This window comes from Sander lucioperca, chromosome 9 (genome assembly GCF_008315115.2).
Source record: "Sander lucioperca isolate FBNREF2018 chromosome 9, SLUC_FBN_1.2, whole genome shotgun sequence".
NCBI lineage: Eukaryota > Metazoa > Chordata > Actinopteri > Perciformes > Percidae > Sander > Sander lucioperca.
The window spans coordinates 29635321-29656610 of record NC_050181.1 but is presented as its reverse complement, the minus strand read 5'-3'; the positions used below and the strand labels follow the sequence as shown (position 1 = coordinate 29656610).

Sequence of the window (21290 nt, the reverse complement as noted above, 5' to 3'; positions counted from 1 at the left end):
AAGTAAAGCACTGTCATTCGTATGTATTCCACTCATTTATTGCTGTATGCACCACATTACGACAATTCCGGTGCAAAATGAACCTAGGAGTTAATAACAGATGTGTACCAACTCAATCGTTCTCTGGGACATGTTTTCATGCTAATCAAATGTGTTTGTAGCTTGAAAGAAGCTAGCGCGAACCGCTGATTAGCTGACAACGCTAGTATTCGGGGCACATGGAAAGGAAAAACAAATCGCTATTTTGTACCACTAAAAAGGCTCAAAATGTCACCAAACTTCAACGGTAGCATAATGAGGGGCCCTAAATGTTAACCGAAGCTTTGAGAACTTTGTAAGTGTACAGACAGGCTGAAACAAACAGCTCACGGTGCTCTGAAGCCAGCTCCCAGTAACCTTTTGTCAGCTAAATTTAACTGTAAAGACCGCTAAAGTTAACCGGTCGTCACGTGATCAGCCGGGGGTCGCCTAATTTCGTAGGATATCATATGTGCATAAGTTTTTGTACGATATGATATGAACCCACAGTGGCATGATGGGAAACAGAAGGATAGAAAAAGGTTAGCCAGTATTCACTGCTTCATGTCAGACTTTATTCTCACAGAGATTTCAGGTCATGATTTCCCCCTCAGCTGTGTTCAGACCACACGGTGCTGTCACTTCCTGTCAAACCAGTCACACTCACTCCTCGCCACCACTGCTGCACACACATCTTCATTCTGGCTCCATCACACAAAGATCATATTCATATATAATTTCCTTTACATAAAGACATTGCACCATAACTTGATGCAGAAAAGGCACAAATTGTTGTAGAAAAAATCCCCAGAATGCAGAAAATGATGTGTTTGATGTTCAAATTTCAATTTTGCTCTCAACCCCCCGAATGTTGAACCCAAAGTTATGATGCATGGGATTTCCCTCTTTCTGGTTTACATATCCCTGCCTCTGCTGAATTATTTTTTATCCCCATTGGGGACAAAATGTCTTAAACCCCTCAAAGTGATCATCTACTTCACCAATAGACCATATATACTCAGCAAAAAAAGAAACGTCAACTGCTTTTATTTTCAGCCAACTTAACATGCGTAAAACTTTGTATGAACATAAAAAAAATTCAACTACTAGGAAATAAACTGAACAACGTTTCACAGACATGTGACTAACAGAAATGGAAAAATGTGTCCCTGAACAAAGGATGGTCAAAATCAAAAGTCACAGTCAGTATCTGGTGTGGCCATCAGCTGCATTAAGTACTGCAGTGCATCTCCTCCTCATGGACTGCACCAGGTTTACCAGTTCTTGTTGTGAGATGTTACCCCACTCTTCCACAAAGGCACCTGCAAGTTCCTGGACATTTCTGGGGGGCATGGTTCTCGCCCTTACCCTCCGATCCAACAGGTCCCAGACGTGCTGGGATTGAGATCCGGGCTCTTCGCTGGCCATGGCAGAACACTAACTTTCCTGTCTTGCAGGAAATCGCCCACAGAACGAGCGGTAGGGCTGGTGGCATTATCATGCTGGAGGGTCATGTCAGGGTGAGTCTGCAGGAAGGTTTTGATTTTGACCATCTTTTGTTCACGGACACATTTTTCCATTTCTGTTAGTCACATGTCTGTGAAATATTGTTCAGTTTATTTCTTAGTAGTTGAATTTTTGTATGTTCATACAAAGTTTTACACATTTTAACTTGGCTGAAAATAAAAGCAGTTGAAAGTGAGAGGATGTTTCTTCTTTTGCTGAGTGTATTATATACCTAAAAAAGAAGTATTTTAAACTAAGTAAAGCGCTGTAACGTGAACAGTCTATAGAGCGATAGAATGATAAAATCTTAGCAGCAGTTGCTGGTTGTATTTAGCCGCTACAGAGCTCCGGAACGGCAGCTACCAGCGGCAGTTGTTCAGGGGCCGTGGTAGTGGAGTTAAGCCAGAAAAAATGAGCGTCATGCAGTGAGGACTCTCAAATCTCACCCTGGATGATGCTATATGGTGTTGTAACTGCTTCACATCGGACACTAAAGTAGTGCAAACATTAAACATCATGGCTATTCTCCAAACATGTTTTTTTATGTCTATGTAGCTGCATAGTTTTTCTTTTTAAGATTATTTTTGGGGCTTTTTCTGCCTTTATTCGATAGAACAGCTAGGTAAGAAAGGGGAGAGAGAGGGGGAAGACATGCAAGAAATTGTCACAGGTCAGATTCGAACCCACGACCTCTGCGTCGAGGCATAACCCTCTCAGTATAAGTGCGCCTGCTCTACCACTGATCCAACCAGGCCACGTAGCTACGTACTTTCAAAACATTATTCCTGGCCCTAACAAAAACTAAAACTACTGTAAAACTAAACCTTACAGAAAAAACTGAAAGTAAAACCAGCAAACACACTCGTAAAACTAACTTAAACTAAAATGAAATCATAAAGCCAAAACTAAAATCAAATAATTTAAAACTATTGTTACCTTGGTGACGAGCACTGCTGTTAATGTGATTCACCTGTGTGTCTCTGACTCTGCAGGTGCTCGTTAGGCTAACCTGGAACAGCTGAGTGTTCCCAGCTTATTTAAGCCTGGCTGCAGTGTGTGTCTCTCTCTGCTAGTTGTTGTTGCTCCAGTTCTCCCTTCATTTCTGTTGGTTTAGTTTGGTTATGTCGTTTCAGTTTATTGTTCCGAGAGGTCTTTCGAGAAGTTAGCTGATAGGGCAAGTGCTGACACGTGACATGTTGTTGCGTGTTTGTGTGGCGCTGATTAACCCGGGTATTGCAGCTGTGTGGGGGATGATATTCACTCAGGAGATGTCTCAGATGATTCATGTCTCCAGCAGACGTGGCTATGACACGCTGATGGCTGCAAACCAGACGTCTTCTACACAGAGAACACTACTGAAGACGCTGACGGACTGTTCTTGTTCTCCTACCATACAAACTTTTGTACATACACCTTTTGAAACCTAAAGTACAACAATGAGGAAGAGCAGCGGTTGGTCCCGTGAGGACGTCGACGGAGCACGTGGGGCAGTGCACCACGGAGAGGCGGCGTGGCCACTGAAGCAAGCAGACCTCTTCAGACGCCAACGCATGCAGCGTCTGGGTGAGTCAGTTTAACACAGCACAAACCCTTCTAGAAGGAGGAAAGACATGCACTCATCCAGGCAAGTGGAGTCTCATTTTCACGTTGAATGCAACACGCAGGGAAAACATACTTAAAGTTCAAAGATTTCTGCTGCTCGTTAGGCTAACCTGGAACAGCTGAGTGTTCCCAGCTTATTTAAGCCTGGCTGCAGTCTCTCTCTCTCTCTCTCTCTCTCTCTCTCTCTCTCTCTCTCTCTCTCTCTCTCTCTCTCTCTCTCTCTCTCTCTCTCTCTCTCTCTCTCTCTCTCTCTGCTAGTTGTTGTTGCTCCAGTTCTCTCCTTCATTTCTGTTGGTTTAGTTTGGTTATGTTGTTTGTTTATCGTTATGCTTTGTTTGCACTTTACTCTCACACATCCATCACTCACTCTTCTATTTCTTGTGGCCTAAGAGCCAGGACATAACAATGTTCCAGCATTTAAATGTGATTCTTGTGTCATTTTCTTTTTTTTAAAACAGCATTACTCTTGGTTATTGAAAACAGCGAGTCATTTGGTGTTTGTGGTCATGGCTGAAGACTTCCTGTGATGGAACTCATACATATGTTTGTCACAGCAGGGCGCTGGTTCATTCTATGGCTATTTATTCATTTATTTATTTATTTATTTACTATACTTCCAGTCTGTATAAGAAGCTGATATGATTTATTCTTAAAAAGTTTTTCCACGATGAATGTATTTTGTTTATGCCGTGAAGTGAACTCCACTCTCGTCATGAAAGCTCTGTTTTATGTTGGCACCACGTTGTGCTATTTCATTCTGAGATTATTCTCCATTGGATATTGAAGTGCATAAAAGTGGTTTGGTATTACTGGCCGAGTGGCACTATATCCATGGTGTTGGAAGGGGGATTTAATTCCCCCCCCCTCCATCTGCTTTATTGACAAATCTCACCCTGGATGATGCTATATGGTGTTGTAACTGCTTCACATCGGACACTAAAGTAGTGCAAATATTAAACATCATGGCTATTCTCCAACCATGTTTTTTTTTTTATGTCTATGTAGCTGCATAGTTTTTATTTTTTGGGCTTTTTCTGCCTTTATTCGATAGGACAGCTAGGTGAGAAAGGAGAGAGAGAGGGGGAAGACGTGCAGGAAATTGCCACAGGTCAGATTCGGACCCTCAACCTCTGCGTCAAGGCATAAACCTCTCAGTATATCTGATATATATCAATATAACCTCTCCTGCTCTACCACTGAGCTAGGTCACTTTGCACAGTTTCTTTTTAAACTTTGCTAGCCTGGCCTTGTTGTTGTTCCTCTCAGATAGAGATTGGAGATCTCAGACACAATAAGAAAGACAGACTTTTTGCTGAGCGAGAGACGGAAAGAAACCCAAGGAGGAAAATGCAAACTGACCATGAGTACCGGAACTTTATTCAATAAAAGATTGTTGCCATTGACTCTGGCAGCAGATGAATATAGAGCATCAGTTCCACTGAGAGTTGCAGTCCTATTGCTGCTTGTGTCTATCTGCTGGCGCTATAAAGAACCTGAGTCTCCACTTCTCTCTCTGATGCAGGCCTCCTGTTCCTTGTTGTTTTCGGAAGGAACCTCAGAGCTGCAGAGTTCAGATCATCAGAGTCCACATTCTGTAGATCAAAAAAGTATTTACAGTCACACACAGCAACGTCGGTGAGAAGAAACCAAACCATTCGCTCATAAATTACCCAAAGCGATTCAAGCACATTTTTCAAGTTTTTTTGACGCCTTTTTTTCACAGTTAGTTTTTGCTTTTTCCAACGTTTTAAATTGTAAAATTTTTCTTCTACACATTTGCAGTGCTTATTTCTACGTCCCATTTTTTCTGATATAAAACAAAAATTAAAAACGGGTCAATGTGACCCGAAGTCAACACAAGGGTTAAACCACAAAACATGAAAGAAAACGTAACCTTAATCTTTATTCAACGTTAAATGGGATTCACCTCAGTTTGTTGTGGATTCTGTTCTTCATTATCAGCTATAACATAGAAAAAATACATCTGGTCAATTAATTGATCCTTTTCAAACATTGATGTTATGCAATTTACCAAACAAGGAGTTCTGGAATAATTCATCATATTGACAGAACTGCTTTACCTGTATGAAGTCTCCTGATTATGACAATCAGACTGATGAGGACTGGAACGAGGAAAACAGTCAAAGCACCGAGGATCACACTGGTCGGACTCTTTATTCCATCAAACACTTCTACAAGAGAGATCATTAAATACAACTTGTGGGTTGAGATCAGTCCATATTTGTTAGTAGAAAGTACACATAAGCTATCTGCTTTTTTCAGTTTAAAAAGAATCTTACCTTGAACCTTTAGATATGTTCCACTAACAATTACTGGCTTTCCATCTGAGTAAAATCCACAGAAATACAGTCCAGAGTCAGATAAATCCACATGGTTGATGTTGAGGAAGAGGGTAGTGGTGTTGGATGTCATGTTAAATTTTCCACTTTGAAATCCATCGTAGAGTGAAGCATTTGAATCAGAGCTCCACATAGAGGAGATACGGCTGATGTTGGATCTGCTGTCCAGTCTGAACCAGAACATGTGAGCGGTAAAGCTGCTGAAGTTGGAGCACATCAGTGTGACTTGTTCAGCAGGCTGGACCTCGACAGTGTGGAACTCAGAAACACAGACAGAGATCAAACCTGAAACAAACAGCATGCTGATTCCTTCACTTCAACTTGTAATTCAACACAATGCACGCACATTCAATCATTAATGAATCGGTCTGTAAGTTTCAGCTCTGGCAGATTGCTGTATTGAAGTAAAACTAGCAATTGTTGTGTTGAGAACCAAAGTGTACTTACTGAAGGTGCAGAGCAAAGCTGTTATCGAGGCCAGCTTCATCTTTGTGTGAACAGTATGTCTGCACCACTTCAATGTCTGGAAGTGAACTGTGCTCCAGTAAGAGAGGTCTCACCGTAAAGAGGGGCGGGCTGCTCTTTAGTTTTGTCTATCCGGCTGCTCACAGTCACAATGTAAATGCTGTCACGAAAAACCATAGCTGCAAGGAGAACAGGAGAAAATTCTTACCACGTATAATAACATTTAAGATATCTAGGTAATGTCTGAGCAAAAGTTTAGAAGTCGCTGTGTAAGAACTTAAAAAAAGGCAGCAAAAAGAAAAGTCTTCAGCCTTGATTTAAAAGAAGTGAGAGTTGCTGTGTACCTGCAGTTTTCTGGGAGTTTGCTCCAGATATGTGTTGCATAAAAACTGAACACCCCCATGTTTAGTTGTGACTCTGGGGACAGAAAGCAGAGCTGACCCAGACCACCTGAGAGCTCTTCATAGTCTGGTTCATCATGTAGCAGCAGATCAGACATGTCATTTTGGCCCTAAACCTTTCAGTGCTTTATAAACCAACAGTAGAATTTTGAAATCAAGTATTTTGACTAAGTGTCCTGATATGTTGATAATGTTAAGGTTCTCTGCTGATTATGATATTTCATATACCATGTCCAGCTAACTCAGGCAAAAGCAGAAGCTGTGGTTATATTTTTTTAAGAAGTTTTTTTCTTTCCATTTAACCCATTTTAGCCAAGAAGTGTGAGAGTTCCATAACTGGTGACATAGCATGACACAGACTATTATAAGCTACAGTTTTATATTCCTCTATCAAGACTTGACCAGAAAGAGCCTTGCTTTTGTGTTCTGCCTGTTATTTTGTGTCAACTTTACAATTTTAACACTCTGCATTACATTTTTATTTTAAAAATAAACGGCTACAAAATGAAAATGTACAGAGATGCTGATGTTATTAATAAACTGGCAAACCTGCTACAGTAACTCAAAAAACTGCACATGGAATGTAAACACAATAGAAGCTGATTCAATGAATGTATCAGTAACAGCAGTTTGAATCATACCTGGCCAATATTAGTTATTGCATTAAAGGCTTAGTAGGATTAAAATGCAGGTCTTCACCTGCTGTAGCTTTGCTGCTACCTGTCATATCTGAATCATGTGCAGCCTTTAGCAGAGTAAACACTTTGATATGAGACAAGTGAGCAAGTGTCACCTTGCAGCATGCATCTTTTCACCATAAAGCAGAGATGTGAGTTTGTGTGAGTATTGAGTCTGTAAAGTGTGACGATAAGTGTCTCTTGGAACATTGAGGTCTCTGTGTGTGGTTATGATGCAGAGAGCTGAAGGCTGTGCTTCCTCTGGTTCAGATCTCATCAATGATACAGATGCAGACAGCGCTGTTTGTGACCACAGTGGCCAGGCTGTTCTCATGTACAATTCACTCATAGCTATGAAAAGTAAAGCACTGTAATTCATACGTATTCCATATATTTATTGCTGTATGCATCACGTTAGTCTCGCATTGCCAGACCTTCCGCCACAGCGCTGGGGAGGAGGGTCTGGCTAGTGCACACAGCATTCTGGGATGGGAGAAAACGTGCTCTGGTTTATTGGCATTTCTTTAAACCAATCACAATCGTCTTGGGTGGTGCTAAAAGCCTCTGGAACAGAACTCAGATTGGACAGATAGTCTAGCTAGCTGTCTGGATTTACCCTGCAGAGATCTGAGGAGCAGTTAACCATAGTCCTCATGAATCCAGCTGAGTTTAGATGGCATGGTGCCGTTACTGCATCACATCGGACACTAAAGTAGCTGAGTGTTGCCAGTTTATTTAAGCCTGGCTGCAGTGTCTCTCTCTCTCTCTCTCTCTGCCTGCTGGTTGTTCCAGTTCTCCCTTCGTTTCTGTTGGTTTAGTTTGGCTATATTGTTTTTTTGTTACGAGAGGTCTTTAAGAAGTTAGCTGATTTGGAGTTAGGTTTAAAAGCCTTTTATCTGTGATTTTTGACTGTAGAGTGCTGCTATTGATGGTAGAAAGTGCTGCTTCGTTCCACTACAATCCAACGTTAGCATACTGCTAACTTTAAGTAACTGCATGCTAACACCAAATGGCTGTAATCTTGGAGGCCAATGTTGGACATTTCTCCTAAATTTCGGGTCACATTACTGCTGGGTCATGTCTGGTTGTGTAGTGAGTGAACAGGACACGATTAGGTTGTTTTCGTGTGGCGATTCCGAATTTTAATGTATTTAAATGGGAAGCATATTTTGTGATCACGGCAACGGTAGGGAGTAGTACGAAAACCAGAAAATCCGCGTACAGAGGTCGGTAAGGGTGGTGGATGGCTCGAACAATACAGGACTTTCACCCCAGAGAGCGGGGATCGCGTCCCGTGTGTTGCAGTTCCTTTCCGCGTTATTCTCTTCCTAACCACAACTGTCCCGTTGTTTTCGGCGTGTCCTGCTTGTGACGGTTCCTTTCCCAGTATCTTCTTTTCCTAACCTCAACCGTCCCGTTGTTGTGGCGTTTCATGTCCCCGTTGTTGCGTGCCACAGAGATAGCAGATTGTGTCCCTGCGCCCGGGGATCCGTGTGGAGGTCCGTCCTGTTGTTGTCGCCGGCATGTGGCGTTTATTTTCCCCGTTGTGGCATTTAATTTCCCCATTATTGCATCCCCCACAGCATCCCAGTGTCATGGCAGTTCGTGAAATGGTAACATTCGAAAATCGTGACCTGTACACAAAATAAACGAAAAATTGTGATTTACGAACTGGCGTGAGACCGGGTTGCGCTCCAACAGAGGGTGAATACAGGAGCAGCAGCCATTGGCAGTATGAGAAAGATGGTGTTTTTTGAACATCAAAGTATGTAAACATGTCCTAGTATAAACACAAAATACAAGTATGAACCTGAAAAAGCTAATAGTTCTCCTGCAAAGAAACAGATAGCCTATATCCACTTAGACAGGGGGATTAATGTTGCGAGCTGCGTTAGCCTCTGGTATCTGTGTGCCTTTGTTTACGAGCCTAGGTTAGCTTAGCCCATTGGACCATAACTGCTCCAGCAGTTAAATGAGCTTCTTTTGTCTATCTGCGGGCGCTATAAAGAACATGAGTCTCCACTTTTCTCTCTGATGCAGGCCTCCTGTTCCTTATTGTTGCTACATACAAACTCAGCCAATGGCGTTAACAATTGTTGAATTAAATAAAAAAAATGGTTCTTTTGCCTATCCAGCTGCTCAGACTGCAGTTGACACATCGCTGCATACTGGTTGGGTCACTCACGTTGTTGTGGATGGTAGAAAACCACTCTGTCACGTTATATATCTTTATGTATCGTATTGTGCTTATGCTCAACTAACCACAGGCAAACAATGAGCTGTGTTTGAATTGTCAGAATATAAAGTTTCCTCTTAACCCCAGGTGTTTTTTCACAGTTAACAGGCCTCATGATCTTCACCTCGGTCGTGTTCACACCACACTGCGCCCTCTCTTCCTGTCAAACAAGTGCTGGGTACCTCTCTCCGTCTATCTAACTCTCAGTATAAGAGACTCTGCACAGTCTCCTCCTCCATCAAACACCAATTATCATCTTTTGTCTCAGGTTATTTTTTTACAGTGACATTACTCAGGACCTCCAATAAAAAAAAATAATGACAGAAAATAGCATTCAATGCCTGCAGGTAGCAAAGTGTCTTGTCTAATAGCAACATCAGCATTGCTGCATCTTGTTATGCAGCTGATGGTAGAATTAGAGATGATAATTGTTTGCTCTCAGAAATTAAACTATTTTCATCTTTTTAAATCAGAATCTCATGCAGCCAATTACCAAGCCTCGTTGAAATTATGTATTTATGGTGATTTGTATGAAGCAGTAATACTATAATAACAATAATGTCTATTTATTGGTATTTTAGAAAGCAAACCTTGCATACAAATTCTATCAAATATTACAGAAATAGTTTTACAATAACATACGTACACAGACACAAACACAATAGGTACGGTAGATAATCAGATTAGATAATAATCAAAGTACAAAGCTGCTCGACATACTGACATCAGACCTCAGGTAGTTATCAGAGCTAAGTGTTAAGGTAGGAGCCAAGGTGATATGTCTTGCCTATCTTCTACTATATTGATGAAGAGGGGCGTCGAACTGGGAGGAAAACGGGGACTGAGTACCCAGGGCCCTCATGTGAGGAGGGCCCAAAAAGATGCTAGAATGAATAGCTGTGGATGCGGGTAGGGGCCCATAGAAAATGCCTTTCTACAGGGCCCAGAATTTTTTGCTATGCCCCTGGTTGCCAAGTCCTACAAAATGTTTCAACAGAACCACGCGAACACTGGGTTGGGTTTAATCGCGTGTCTCGGAACATTACAGCACCTTTCTTACAAGTAATGCAGCAAGTAGTACTTTCCAATGAGGTGCATGCCATTTCAGGGGTGATAGAATGCAAAACAGATTTTACCTTGTCATTGTTGAATAACGACAGTTTGGTGGGTAAATAGGACATGCATAGAACCTCAAAATCCCATTGACACCTCTTTCCTCTGCAAATCTCACAATTTGAAACTGCCTCTGACAACGGGCAAATCTCAACGAACTCATAGTTAACGTCAACTATGTGGCTGTACCTTATTTGGCTCTGGTCTCTTTGTCACGCCCCAACATTGACATAGGCTACACCACTGATCTGAGATCAGGTAGTCTTCTGAATAGGTCGCGTAGATCTCAGAAATTGTGTACATTGTTCATCTGCTATTTTATCACTAAATTTACTTTATTTGAATTTATTCACTTTTCATTACGCCCACAATCTCTTACCGCAGGTTCCAGTTAATCTTAAAATGGATATGTGTGAGTTATTTAAACAAACGATCAGGGAAATAAACGCCTCTTGTCCGCAAGTGAGCTCGATGGAGCTCTATCAATGAGAGCTATCTTGCCTCCTCCTAACGAGACCTCTGAAATTCACAAAAATGCATTACATTGAAATCGGACAAAAGTGTTAACTAAGCTTTGTAAGACCTTTTAGGATAGCTGTGATATACATGCCGTGAAATACAAATTCAAAGTGTAAATATACTATAGTTATGCCAAAAGTGTAGCGGTGATTTTTTTTTTTTTTTTTTTTTTTTTTTCCCCATAGGATTGAATGGGACACATAGCCTAGCTAGCAGCTCCTCCTAACCAGACCCCTCAAATTCACAAAAATGCCTTAAATTGAAAAAGTGTTAGCTTTGTAAGACCTTAGGGTAGCTGTGATATACTTTGCCCTGGGTATGGAGCCCAGCAGGCTGCCGCTTTCTTGTCAGACTGTGTGGAGCTCCTGAAGTCCGACACGTCTTACCAAATTTGCAATTAGCCATCAATTTTCGTAAAACGGCCCATATTTGAGCTTTATATAGTTGATTTCTCGCATAAAAAAAGTCTCAGAAGTGAATTTAATAACAAAATAGCAGACAAACAATGTGTAACATTGCAGTGTCTGAAATATGAGATGTTACATACCCTATTAGGAGACCTTAAGGAACAGTGTGAAATACCCTATATAATCATTCTATCACCCCTTTAACAGAAACAGCCTCCCTGCGACTTATGCTGCTTTGTATTATCTGAGAGGAAGTGAACGAGGGGAAGTGGAACTACCGATGAAATGCAGTTTATCAGAGACAAGTAGTGAAAGAAAAGAAAAGCGAGTAGTTAATTTTTTTTTTAAGTCAAATGTAAAACTGGATTGCTGCTGTGTCTCTGGAATTGTATTCCCCATACCAGCATAGACGCACTGCTATCAAGTCAGCATTTACAAATCTTCTTTCTGTATTGATGTGGACTAATTACATATTTAAAAGAGATTACAATTCAAACTCGGCACTAGGAAGAAGGTTGCACATCTTTTGTCCTTCTTTTGACAAAGTGATGTCAGTCCTCCTGTCCACCATCTGCAGATGAATATGATAAAGCATCAGTTTTATTCTGAACTCTTCTCTGCTTTCATCCTGAGTCTATCTAGTAGAAGCATACACAACATTGGGCTCCACTTCTCTTGTTTTTCTTGTTTTTGGACAGAAAGCTACAGCTGCGTAGTTCAGCTCTTCAGAGGTCTGGTTCTGTCAAAGAGAATATTCACACTCACTTATCTTGAACAAAATAATAACTGGACACAATTAAAAATGATAAAACAAATAAAAGTAAATGATAAAAGTTGATATACCTCAGGCTGTTGTGGATTCTGTTCTTCATTGGCAGCTGAATGAAAGAGACAAAACGTCCAATCAGGTCACTGACAATCATTATTCATCATTACTTTACTCTTATTCTGTTTTGGCAAATGTGACATGTTTTATTCTCTCAACATATTCACACAATTTTAGAGAATTAATGAAGAAATAAAAATGGAACACAAAAATAGAATAGCTTTCAGGAAGTACCTTTCTGAAGTTTAGTGATTGTAACAACCAGACCAATGATGATCATTAAGAGGAGAACAGTCAGAGCTCCCAGGATCAAACTCATCAGCTTTGCTGTTCCATCAGACTCTGCTGAAAGAAAGAGAATAGAATTACTCTGTTTTCATTTACTGGCTCAGGAACTGTGAGAACATTCAATCTTTTATGTTGAATCTTACTTTCAGACTTCCTGTCGTCATCATGAGATTGCATTGACTGGGTTTCATTTACAGGCTTGAGAACTGTGAGAACATTAACCAAAGTTAGGATAGACACATTGTTTTTATCTTAAAAGGACTAGCAGTCACTCTGCACAACTAAAGAAATGTGAAAGAGAATCTTACTTTCAGACTTCCTGTCAGTGTCATCATGAGAATCATCACTGCCTTTTAACAAAATCAAGATAAGATCATGTCTGATTTTACCTTGAAAAATGGTATCACTCTTGTTTTAAAATAATGAAATGTGCTCTTTTTTTGCTAATTATGATATTGGCATATATAAAAAGCAGAATACAGAACACAGGATTTTTTATAATCTTACCTTTAACATTGAAGTGTATTGCGCTGAAATTATAACGTCCTTCGATGTAAAATCCACATAAATACAGTCCAGGGTCAGATACATTCACATGTTTGATTTGGAGAGAGAGAGTGGAGATGTTGGTACTCATGCTGAATCTTCCATTTTGAATTCCATCACTGTATAAAGGTTTTCCTATAGAGCTGATCATTGTGGAGATCCAGCTGGCCTTGGTTCTGTTGACCACTCTCAACCAGAGTGTTGGAGTGTCTCGGCTGGACGTGTTAGAACATGTGAGTGTGACTTCTCCACCCGGCCGACCCTCCACAGTCTCAGTGTGAGACTCAGAACTTGAGACAGAGATCCAGCCTGAAACAAACAGCAGAGACTTGTTATAGGAAGGTAAACAATACCTCTTAATAAATATAATAATAAGCAAATAAGTTTTAATGCTTGAAGTATAAAGTTGAGAGAAAAGTATTGTCAGTACTTACTGATGCTGCAGAGAATTAGAGCTGTTATCAGGCTCTGTTTCATGGTGGTGCGTATGATCACAGCTCTGATGTCTAACTGAGCTCCAGGAAGGCTGCTCTCTACTTCAGAGGTGGAGTCTTTGACAACATATGATCGCCTCAACAGATATGAGTTATTCTTGAGGTCATTTCCTATTAAGCTGCCAGTTATGTTCAAACCAATTGAAAACAATTTACATCAGATACATCGAGGCCTTTATGTAAGACGGTCGAAAAAAATCCACTGATACAAAATAAGATTCACATAACCTTGGTTGATCTCGACCATAAAATGACTTTAGCAGACAGTCTGTATTTTAAACTTAACATTCTCATGCTCTGTAAGTGAGGAACTTGCTATTTTCTAGTATATTATATTTGCAGAATTTTAGTGGTTTTCCTCACAGATGCTGCTCATGTTTGTTCTGCACAAGCTGTTGGTATCCAGGGCAGCTGAAAAAAAACAAAACATACTTTTAAGTATCTAATAGAATAGCTGTTATCCTCTGCAACATGCTTCAGTGTGTGAGTGTGAAGATCTGTTATCATTACATATCCATACGTACTCCCAGCAGTGGGTCTCTGAGCTGATGATTATTATCATCGTAAGGATGGTGGCCAGTCTGGCTCAGGCCCACACACATTCACATTTTAAGGACAGACGACTCTGTGGTTTTATGGATTTTATTGAGTCAAAGTTGAAAGCAGACAGGAAACAAATGTAACCCCAATCTTACTGAATCTTATAACAGTCTCTACAAGAGCTACAAAATTACAGTCACCACCAACCAAAGTGAAATATAGACCAAAAGTATTACCACTTTAATTATTGTGTTTTGTGGCTGTTGCTAAGTTAAAGTGACTCCTTTCTCAGTAGTACATTGTTAAACTGTTTGATGCATGCATTAGAATGATCCATCCAGTAATAATGTATGGTCATTTAACACTTATAGGCAGAGTAAAGCTTTTATATCAAGTGGTGAAAAGCTTAACACTTATTCACAGCTAACACTTTTTAAAAAGTCATGATCAACTACTGCTGTTTGGGAACATGAAGGCCTTAGTATTTATTAATAATACGAATTACATTTAACACACTGTTATACACATGATGCCAAATTGACTTGCCTATACTGATGTGTGAAGGCCGTTTCACATTGTACGCGGCATACCCTGCGCTCGCCGCTAGGTTGTCCTATTCCCTACTATATTTGTTGTGTGCTTGCTGCCGGCCTCAGCGCAAATTTACGTCTGCGTCCGGTGTTTACATCAGGCGTGCAGTACATGCGACATTGTGGATACACAGTAGTGATTTGGTGGAGACGATGTTTCTGTTTTTGAAACAAAAGAGCCTTGGCACTTGCCCTGTTTGTGAGGAGAAGACGGAGGAAGGCAACAGGAAGAAGGGTGTGGGTGCACGAGACCCTCAGGTCCAGAGAGTTCCAGGGGTACTTTCGCTCCACAGGGAGCAATTTGACAGTCTGCTGACGACAGTCAGGCCTACGATTTCCCAGATGCGAACAACATTACGAAAGCCCATTTCTACAACGGAGCGTCTGGCTATTTGTCTCTCTCTGACGTATGGCTCCAGATAAGATAGTATGGAAAAGTACTTCCAAGTCTGCCCCTGCACCACTTTTTTGTCTCATCTCCTTTATGTACCTGTCCCTTAGGTTCTTCCACCTTTTCTTATACTCCTCTAAATAGATGAAGACGTGTGGATTATTTTCATTTCTAAATAAAATGTTGCATTTCAACACTGTCATTGCATGTTTATATACTTAAGTAAGAGGTCTGCAGTCATTGCAGTGGGGTATAATAAAGCTAAGATATGAGCCTACATTCATACTTGCATCATTCATTCTCTGGAAAACATTTTTTGTTTAATGCATATGTGCAATTAATTCCTTCAAAACTGGAACTTAGACATTTGGAAATGGGTAGTTATTCTGTGTAAAGGCCATATACCTACCTATATACCTATATGTGAACTTCAATGAAACTGAACATGACTTGTGTCAATCAGTCCAAACATATTTTACATCATATAAACCTACAAATACAATATTATTATTGTGTAATAACCAAGTATAAATTGTAATTTCCCCATTGGGGATCAATAAAGAGTATAAATTGTTTGTTTTTTTTATAAAAAATACAAATATATCCTACAAATACCTGTATGGAGCTGTATAATCAACTTGGTATTTGGTTTTCACAGCTCACAGCAGTAGGCTACAGTTCTTCTCCGTTGCTTTGGCGTATTTCTCAGATCAGAGATGACAATGTGTAACTGTCACATAGGGAATAGTGCTCCCTTTCATGTGCATTGTTCATTAGACTATACTTCCAGAGTGAACTGTTAAATATGGACAACAACACAAAGCAGTTTCACTATCGTGGTATAAACAATGGTGTAAGGACTTGTCAGTTTCATTGATTGGTATAAATACTTGCTTTGTACACAAACAAAAGATTTCCAGCAAGATACACAATTTTTCAGGTCAGTCACTATGTGGTGCAGTTTACATCAATTGTTTTAAGAAATGCACGCACTGTTGTGCAAATGCAATTATGATTTGACAAACGCACCAAAGTAACTGAGAAAAATGTAACATAGGACTGTATTTCAGTGGAGACATATGTTGATTTCACATAGCTAAAACAAACCTGAATGATTTAAATTAAGAGGCTACAATAATCTACACAGCTGGCATGCTTATTATGGTGAAATATGCTTCCACAGCATAGTTTTGCGTCCGAGGTCTCTGTACGACCTCGAACTTGTGTCGTAGCCTATACAGCTCTGGGAGATCGCTGACGGCCAAAATCAACCTCTCGTCCATGTTCCATTTGTGGATCCATGTGTATTCAGTGGTTTTGTTGTTTTTTTTTTTTTTTTTTCAGACAATTGAATGCACGTCACAGCGCACTGCGGCCGCTCTTGCGCGGGCCGCGGTCAAAGTTGAACCATGTTGAACTTTGACCGTGGTACGCGCCAAGAGCAGGCCAGTCGCGAAATGCCGCTTGTGTTGCGCTTTGCTCAGCGCAGCAGCAGACCAGTTCTTGCACGCGCAAGCCATTGACAATAATGGGTTTCATAGCACAGTGCTGCCGTTTGCACGTACAATGTGAAACGGCCTTAACTCACACATTCCTTCCTTAATCTAACTCAGAAGTCAGCAACCATGGTAATATGAAGTGCCATTTCAAAATAATGTTAATCATTGTGCCATATCAGCATTAAGCCTGCCATCATCTGTCCAGCCCGCTCCAGTAGTGTTATATTTTTTTCCGTCGCACCGCATTCTGTAAAGAAGACAACAAGTACTAGCCAATCAGAGGCAGAGTAGGGCGGGTCTTCGCTGAATGCGGATGGAAAAAGTCAAACTACCGTAAATAAGTCTGTTCTCTTGCCAGGGCTGTAGTCAAGGCCACCTTTGTCGAGTCCAAGACAAGTCAAAGACCTGGGGCCTCATGTATAAAAGATTGCGCAGCTTTCATACCAGAAGATGGTGTACGGCCAAAACTTGAAAAGTACCTACACACAGAAATATTCACATGTATGAAACCGTTCATATGCCAGGTCCTGCGCACCTTTCCTTTATAAATCACAATCAACGTAAGATTGACCGCACGGGAACGAGCCGCTCACCCCGCCTTGCCTCCTCCCATAAATTAATATGCAGATTGCCCATAAATGCGCCGCTGAGATCATTTCGTTGACTGAATTACAATGGCTAAACACGCAAAAAAGAAGAACTTCACAGACTGAGATCGAGGTTCTATTTATAGAGGTGGAGGCGAGGAAATGTGTCCTGTTTAGCGGCCGGTGTGACGGCCCCTGTGTGATCTGGTGGGGCCTCTCTGTAGGAGTGATACCTCTCTGGTCTTACCCATCTTTGTTTGAGTTGATTGCAGATCTGGTGCACCTGGGAGCTGTGAGCTGATAAAGTTCCACCTGGTCAGACTACTCTCTCTTCACTGCGATCCAGACATCAACCATGGCCTGATCACCCTGCCTGCCACATCTTGTTTTGAGTTTATTTCAGTTACAGAGACACACTTTGCACATTACAAAAGATATGTTTAGTTTATTCTTTTGTTAAATAAATCACTTTTGATAATTTACAATGCCTCGCTCCCTCTTTTGTCATGGCCCTTGAGCCAGGTTATGACAAAATGGGGGCTCGTGCCGTTCTTTGTGTTCGGTTAGCGTTTGCTGTGGTTTAGTTTGTTGGGAGCGTGGCAGCCCCTCGGACTGGTAAGAAGTTTTTTTTTTTTGTGTGCTTTGGTTATTGTTTGCTTGTTTGTTCGTTAGTGCGGTGGTGCTGTACGTTGGTTTGGCTGGTTGAGCGGGGTAGTAAGGGCTTATTTTCTGGCATTTGTATTGACTTTGTTGGTGTCTTTTTTTTTTGTTTTATAAGTTGTTTGTTGGGGCTACGGTCGACAGGTGATCCGGGTGGCTGGTGTGGGTCCTCGTGTGTTGGTTGTTGTGGGTGGAGTTTTCTCTTGTAGGCTGTAGCGACGGCCCATTTTTGGGCTTGTTGAGCTGATTCTTGATAGTGTTGTGGCGAACGTGGGTGAAGCTTTTGGCTTGGGAGCATGTCCGTGGTTTTCGGAGGGTTGCTAGCGTGCTAGTTGCTTTTCCTAGCCAGCGGTCGTTAGTGCATAAGTACCCACCACAAGTAGCTGCATGAAGACTAGGGTTGAGTTAGTTAGCTGGGTTGATCTAGATAGCGGGGAAGCTCCATGCCAGGTGGGGGTTAATCCTCTTAATGCGCACGGGGACGTTGCACCGTCTTGCTGGGTCTGTTGCTGTGGTTTTGTTTTGCCGGTTGTAGTGTGTTGTAATGGCGGAGTGTGATGCGTTTATTGCGGCTCCGTCTGAGAGGCGTTGGGGCGTTGTACTAAGGAGCAGTTGCTGAAGATTGCGGAACACTTCTCGGTAGTGGTAAGTGACAAACGCCTTAAGGAGAACATTAGGGTAGTTTTGAAGTCTGAGTTGAGGGAGAAAGGTGTGTTGGCTGTGGATATGGATGATGAGTCTCCAGTCTCCACGGTTTCCGCGGGTGCGTTTGTTCAGACTCAGGGCTTATCGTTTGATCAACAGAGGGAGCTGTTGTTGCTTCAGCTTGAGCATGACAGATGTAAACATGAATTGCTAATGAAGAAGCAGATTGAGGTAGAGAGGATTCGGCAAGAAATAGAGCAGGCCAAATTGGATCTGGAGGGGCGCCGTTTATCTTTAGCGGCTGACAGTACGGGGTCCAGTGGAGCTCAGAGCGGGCAGTTGTCTGGAGCTGTGCATTCCTTTTGATATTAATAACTTACGGCTACTGTCACCGTTTAATGAGAAAGATCCCGATACGTTTTTCTTGTTGTTTGAGCGTGTCGCTAGGGCTAGGGGTTGGCCTGATGAAGATTGTGCGTTGATGCTTCAATGTGTGCTGACGGGCGCCGGAAGCTTATTCATCTTTGAATACAGAGGATAGCTCAGGCTATGCGACTATCAAATCTGCTGTGTTAAAAGCGTATGAGTTAGTGCCAGAGGCATATCTCTAACGTTTCAGGTCCTGGGAGAGACGTAGTGGTCAAACTTATATGGAGTTTGCTCGGGACCTGACTGGTCATTTTAAACATTGGTTGGCTGCGCTGGAGGTCACTACTTTTGAGGGTCTGTGTGATCTTGTGGTTTTGGAGCAGTTTAAGGATATGCTTCCTGGTTACATTGCAACATATGTTAGTGAGAAGCAGTGTGTTACGACGGCGGGTGCGGCTGCGTCAGCAGATGAGTACTTGTTGCTTCATAAAGGAGGTTTTAGAGAGTGGGCTACAACATGTGAGCGTTCTTGGAGAGCTGGTGCGCCAATGTCGGAGGCGGTATCGCAAGGTGATGCTGTCCACACTAACTGTAACTACTGTCATGAAAAGGGTCACTGGAAGGCTGATTGTCCGCTCCTGCATTTTAAAAACAAACCTGGAGTATCGAAGGTTAAGCCTGTGGCAGCCGCTGCGCCGGTTATTGTGGACTGTGTATCTGAGTTGCTTACTACAGAGCTTGAACCGGATGTCTTGGCAGCCTATGCTCCTTTTATTAAAGATGGCTTTGTGTCACTGGTAGGAAGTGGGGCTAAGGTGCCAGTAAAAATCCTGAGGGACACGGGGGCCTTTGACTCCTACGTTGTCGGATCTGTGCTGCCGCTGTCAGAAGACACTGATACGGGTGACTGTATACTTAGTCATGGCATGGGTTTAACTGTTTTGCCCATACATTACATAAGTTGGTCCTGGACTGTGAGCTGGTGAAGGGCGAGGTAGCCGTTGGTGTGCGTCCGGCGTTGCCCATTGAGGGGATTCATTTCATTCTGGGTAACGGGTTGGCTGGTGGCCGTGTTTGGGCTGATTCTCCCCCTTTGCCAGTAGTTACATCTTGCCCAGTTGAGTCTGTTGTTGACCATATTGCCGCGGACTTGCCTAGAGTTTTCTCAGCCTGTGTAAGTACACGAGCTATGAGTAACGCTGAGTCTGTGAGGGAACCTGATGGGGGTGAAGTTGAGTTTCTGGCTCCATCACTGTCAGAGTTTCCGCTATCTGTGTCATTAACTGAGTTGGTACAGGAACAGCAGGGTGACTCTTCCCTTAAGGTAATGTTTGATTGTGTTGCATCTGCTAAGGAGATTACCAGTGTAGCACGTGGGTATTTTGTTCAAAATGGCTTGTTGTTTAGGAAGTGGTTGACTCTGGGTACTGACTTTGTTGGAGATGCTGTCGTTCAGTTGGTGGTACCGACTAGATTTCGGGGTGGGCACTTTGGTGTGAGAAAGACTTATCTTAACATCTTGAAGCATTTTTTTTGGCCGCGGGTGAAGAAAGATGTTGCGGCATACATTAAGACATGTCATGTGTGTCAGCTAACGGGTAAGCCCAATCAGTCTGTTAAACCTGCTCCATTACAGCCTATTCTGGTTGTAAATTAACCATTTGAGCATCTGATTGTGGACTGTGTGGGTCCGTTGCCGTGCTCTAAGTCTGGCTGTAAGTACCTACTAACTGTAATGTGTCAAAACACTCGGTATCCTGCTGCTTATCCGTTGAGGGCTATTACCACTAAGGCGGTGGTGAAAGCACTAAGTCAGTTTATTTCGGTCTTTGGCATTCCGAAGGTCATCCAGAGCGATCAGGGGTCCAATTTCTCTTCGCACATGTTTGGTCAAGTTTTGAAGTTGTTGCATGTCCGTCATAACCAGTCATCAGCCTGTCATGCACAGAGTCAGGGGGCCTTGGAAAGATTCCATCAGACTCTGAAGTCTCTCCTGCGTGCATACTGCACAGAGCTGGATAGAGACTGGGAGGGGGGGGTCTTCCTTGGCTTATACTGGCTGCAAGAGAAGCTGTTCAGGAGAGTACTGGGTTTAGTCCTAATGACTTGGTTTTTGGACACAAAGTGCATGGGCCCTTGGCTGTTTTAAAGGATGGCTTGGTGGAGGCCGATCCGCCGAGAAATTTGGTTGATTTTGTCAATGGCTTTAGGCATCGTTTGTTTGTTGCAGGTGAAATGGCAAGGGAGAACTTGCAAGTGTCACAGAGTAAGATGAAAAATTTCTATGATCGCCGTGCGAGGCATCAGGAGTTTAGTCTGGGGGGGATCAAGTTCTTGCTCTGTTGCCTGTTGTGAGCTCGCCGTTTCAGGCTAAATATGCTGGTCCTTATACAGTTGTTGAGCGCAGGTCTGACCTCAATTACATCATTGCTACACCAGGTCGGAAAAAGTCAACACAGTTATGTCATGTCAACCTTCTCAAGCCCTATTATAGACGTGAGGCTGATGTAAGCCAGTCAGTGAGTGATGAGGTACATCCTGTTTTGCTTGT

At 42.1% G+C, this 21290-nt stretch overlaps 2 protein-coding genes and 1 long non-coding RNA gene across 3 annotated transcripts in view; 1 reads left to right on the top strand and 2 right to left on the bottom strand.

Annotated features, from left to right (window-relative positions):
• LOC116064080 overlaps positions 1–21290 on the bottom strand; it is a 272833-nt gene that overhangs the window by 136441 nt on the left and 115102 nt on the right. The window lies entirely within an intron of this gene.
• LOC118495912 overlaps positions 2580–21290 on the top strand; it is a 43661-nt gene continuing 24950 nt past the window's right edge. The window contains exon 1 of the long non-coding RNA XR_004898370.1: positions 2580–3087. This is a non-coding gene — a long non-coding RNA (uncharacterized LOC118495912). The remainder of the gene's footprint in view (positions 3088–21290) is intronic.
• LOC116064091 lies at positions 4379–6062 on the bottom strand. Its single transcript, XM_031319150.2, has 5 exons — positions 5934–6062; positions 5427–5771; positions 5208–5318; positions 5054–5088; positions 4379–4718 (listed from the first exon to the last, which is right to left on the bottom strand). Exons 1-5 carry the CDS (start codon positions 5971–5973, stop codon positions 4596–4598), a joined length of 654 nt encoding a protein of 217 aa, XP_031175010.1. The 5' UTR covers positions 5974–6062; the 3' UTR covers positions 4379–4595.

What these genes read in the sequence shown, in the direction of transcription:
- LOC116064091 (XM_031319150.2), bottom strand. Translation starts at nt 5,973, where the DNA reads ATGAAGCTGGCCTCGATAACAGCTTTGCTCTGCACCTTCA. An exon ending in AACATATCTAAAGGTTCAAG is followed by an intron (nt 5,319 to 5,426) that starts GTAAGATTCTTT and finishes TCTCTCTTGTAG; the next exon opens with AAGTGTTTGATGGAATAAAG. An exon ending in AGAATCCACAACAAACTGAG is followed by an intron (nt 4,719 to 5,053) that starts GTGAATCCCATT and finishes TTTGATCTACAG; the next exon opens with AATGTGGACTCTGATGATCT.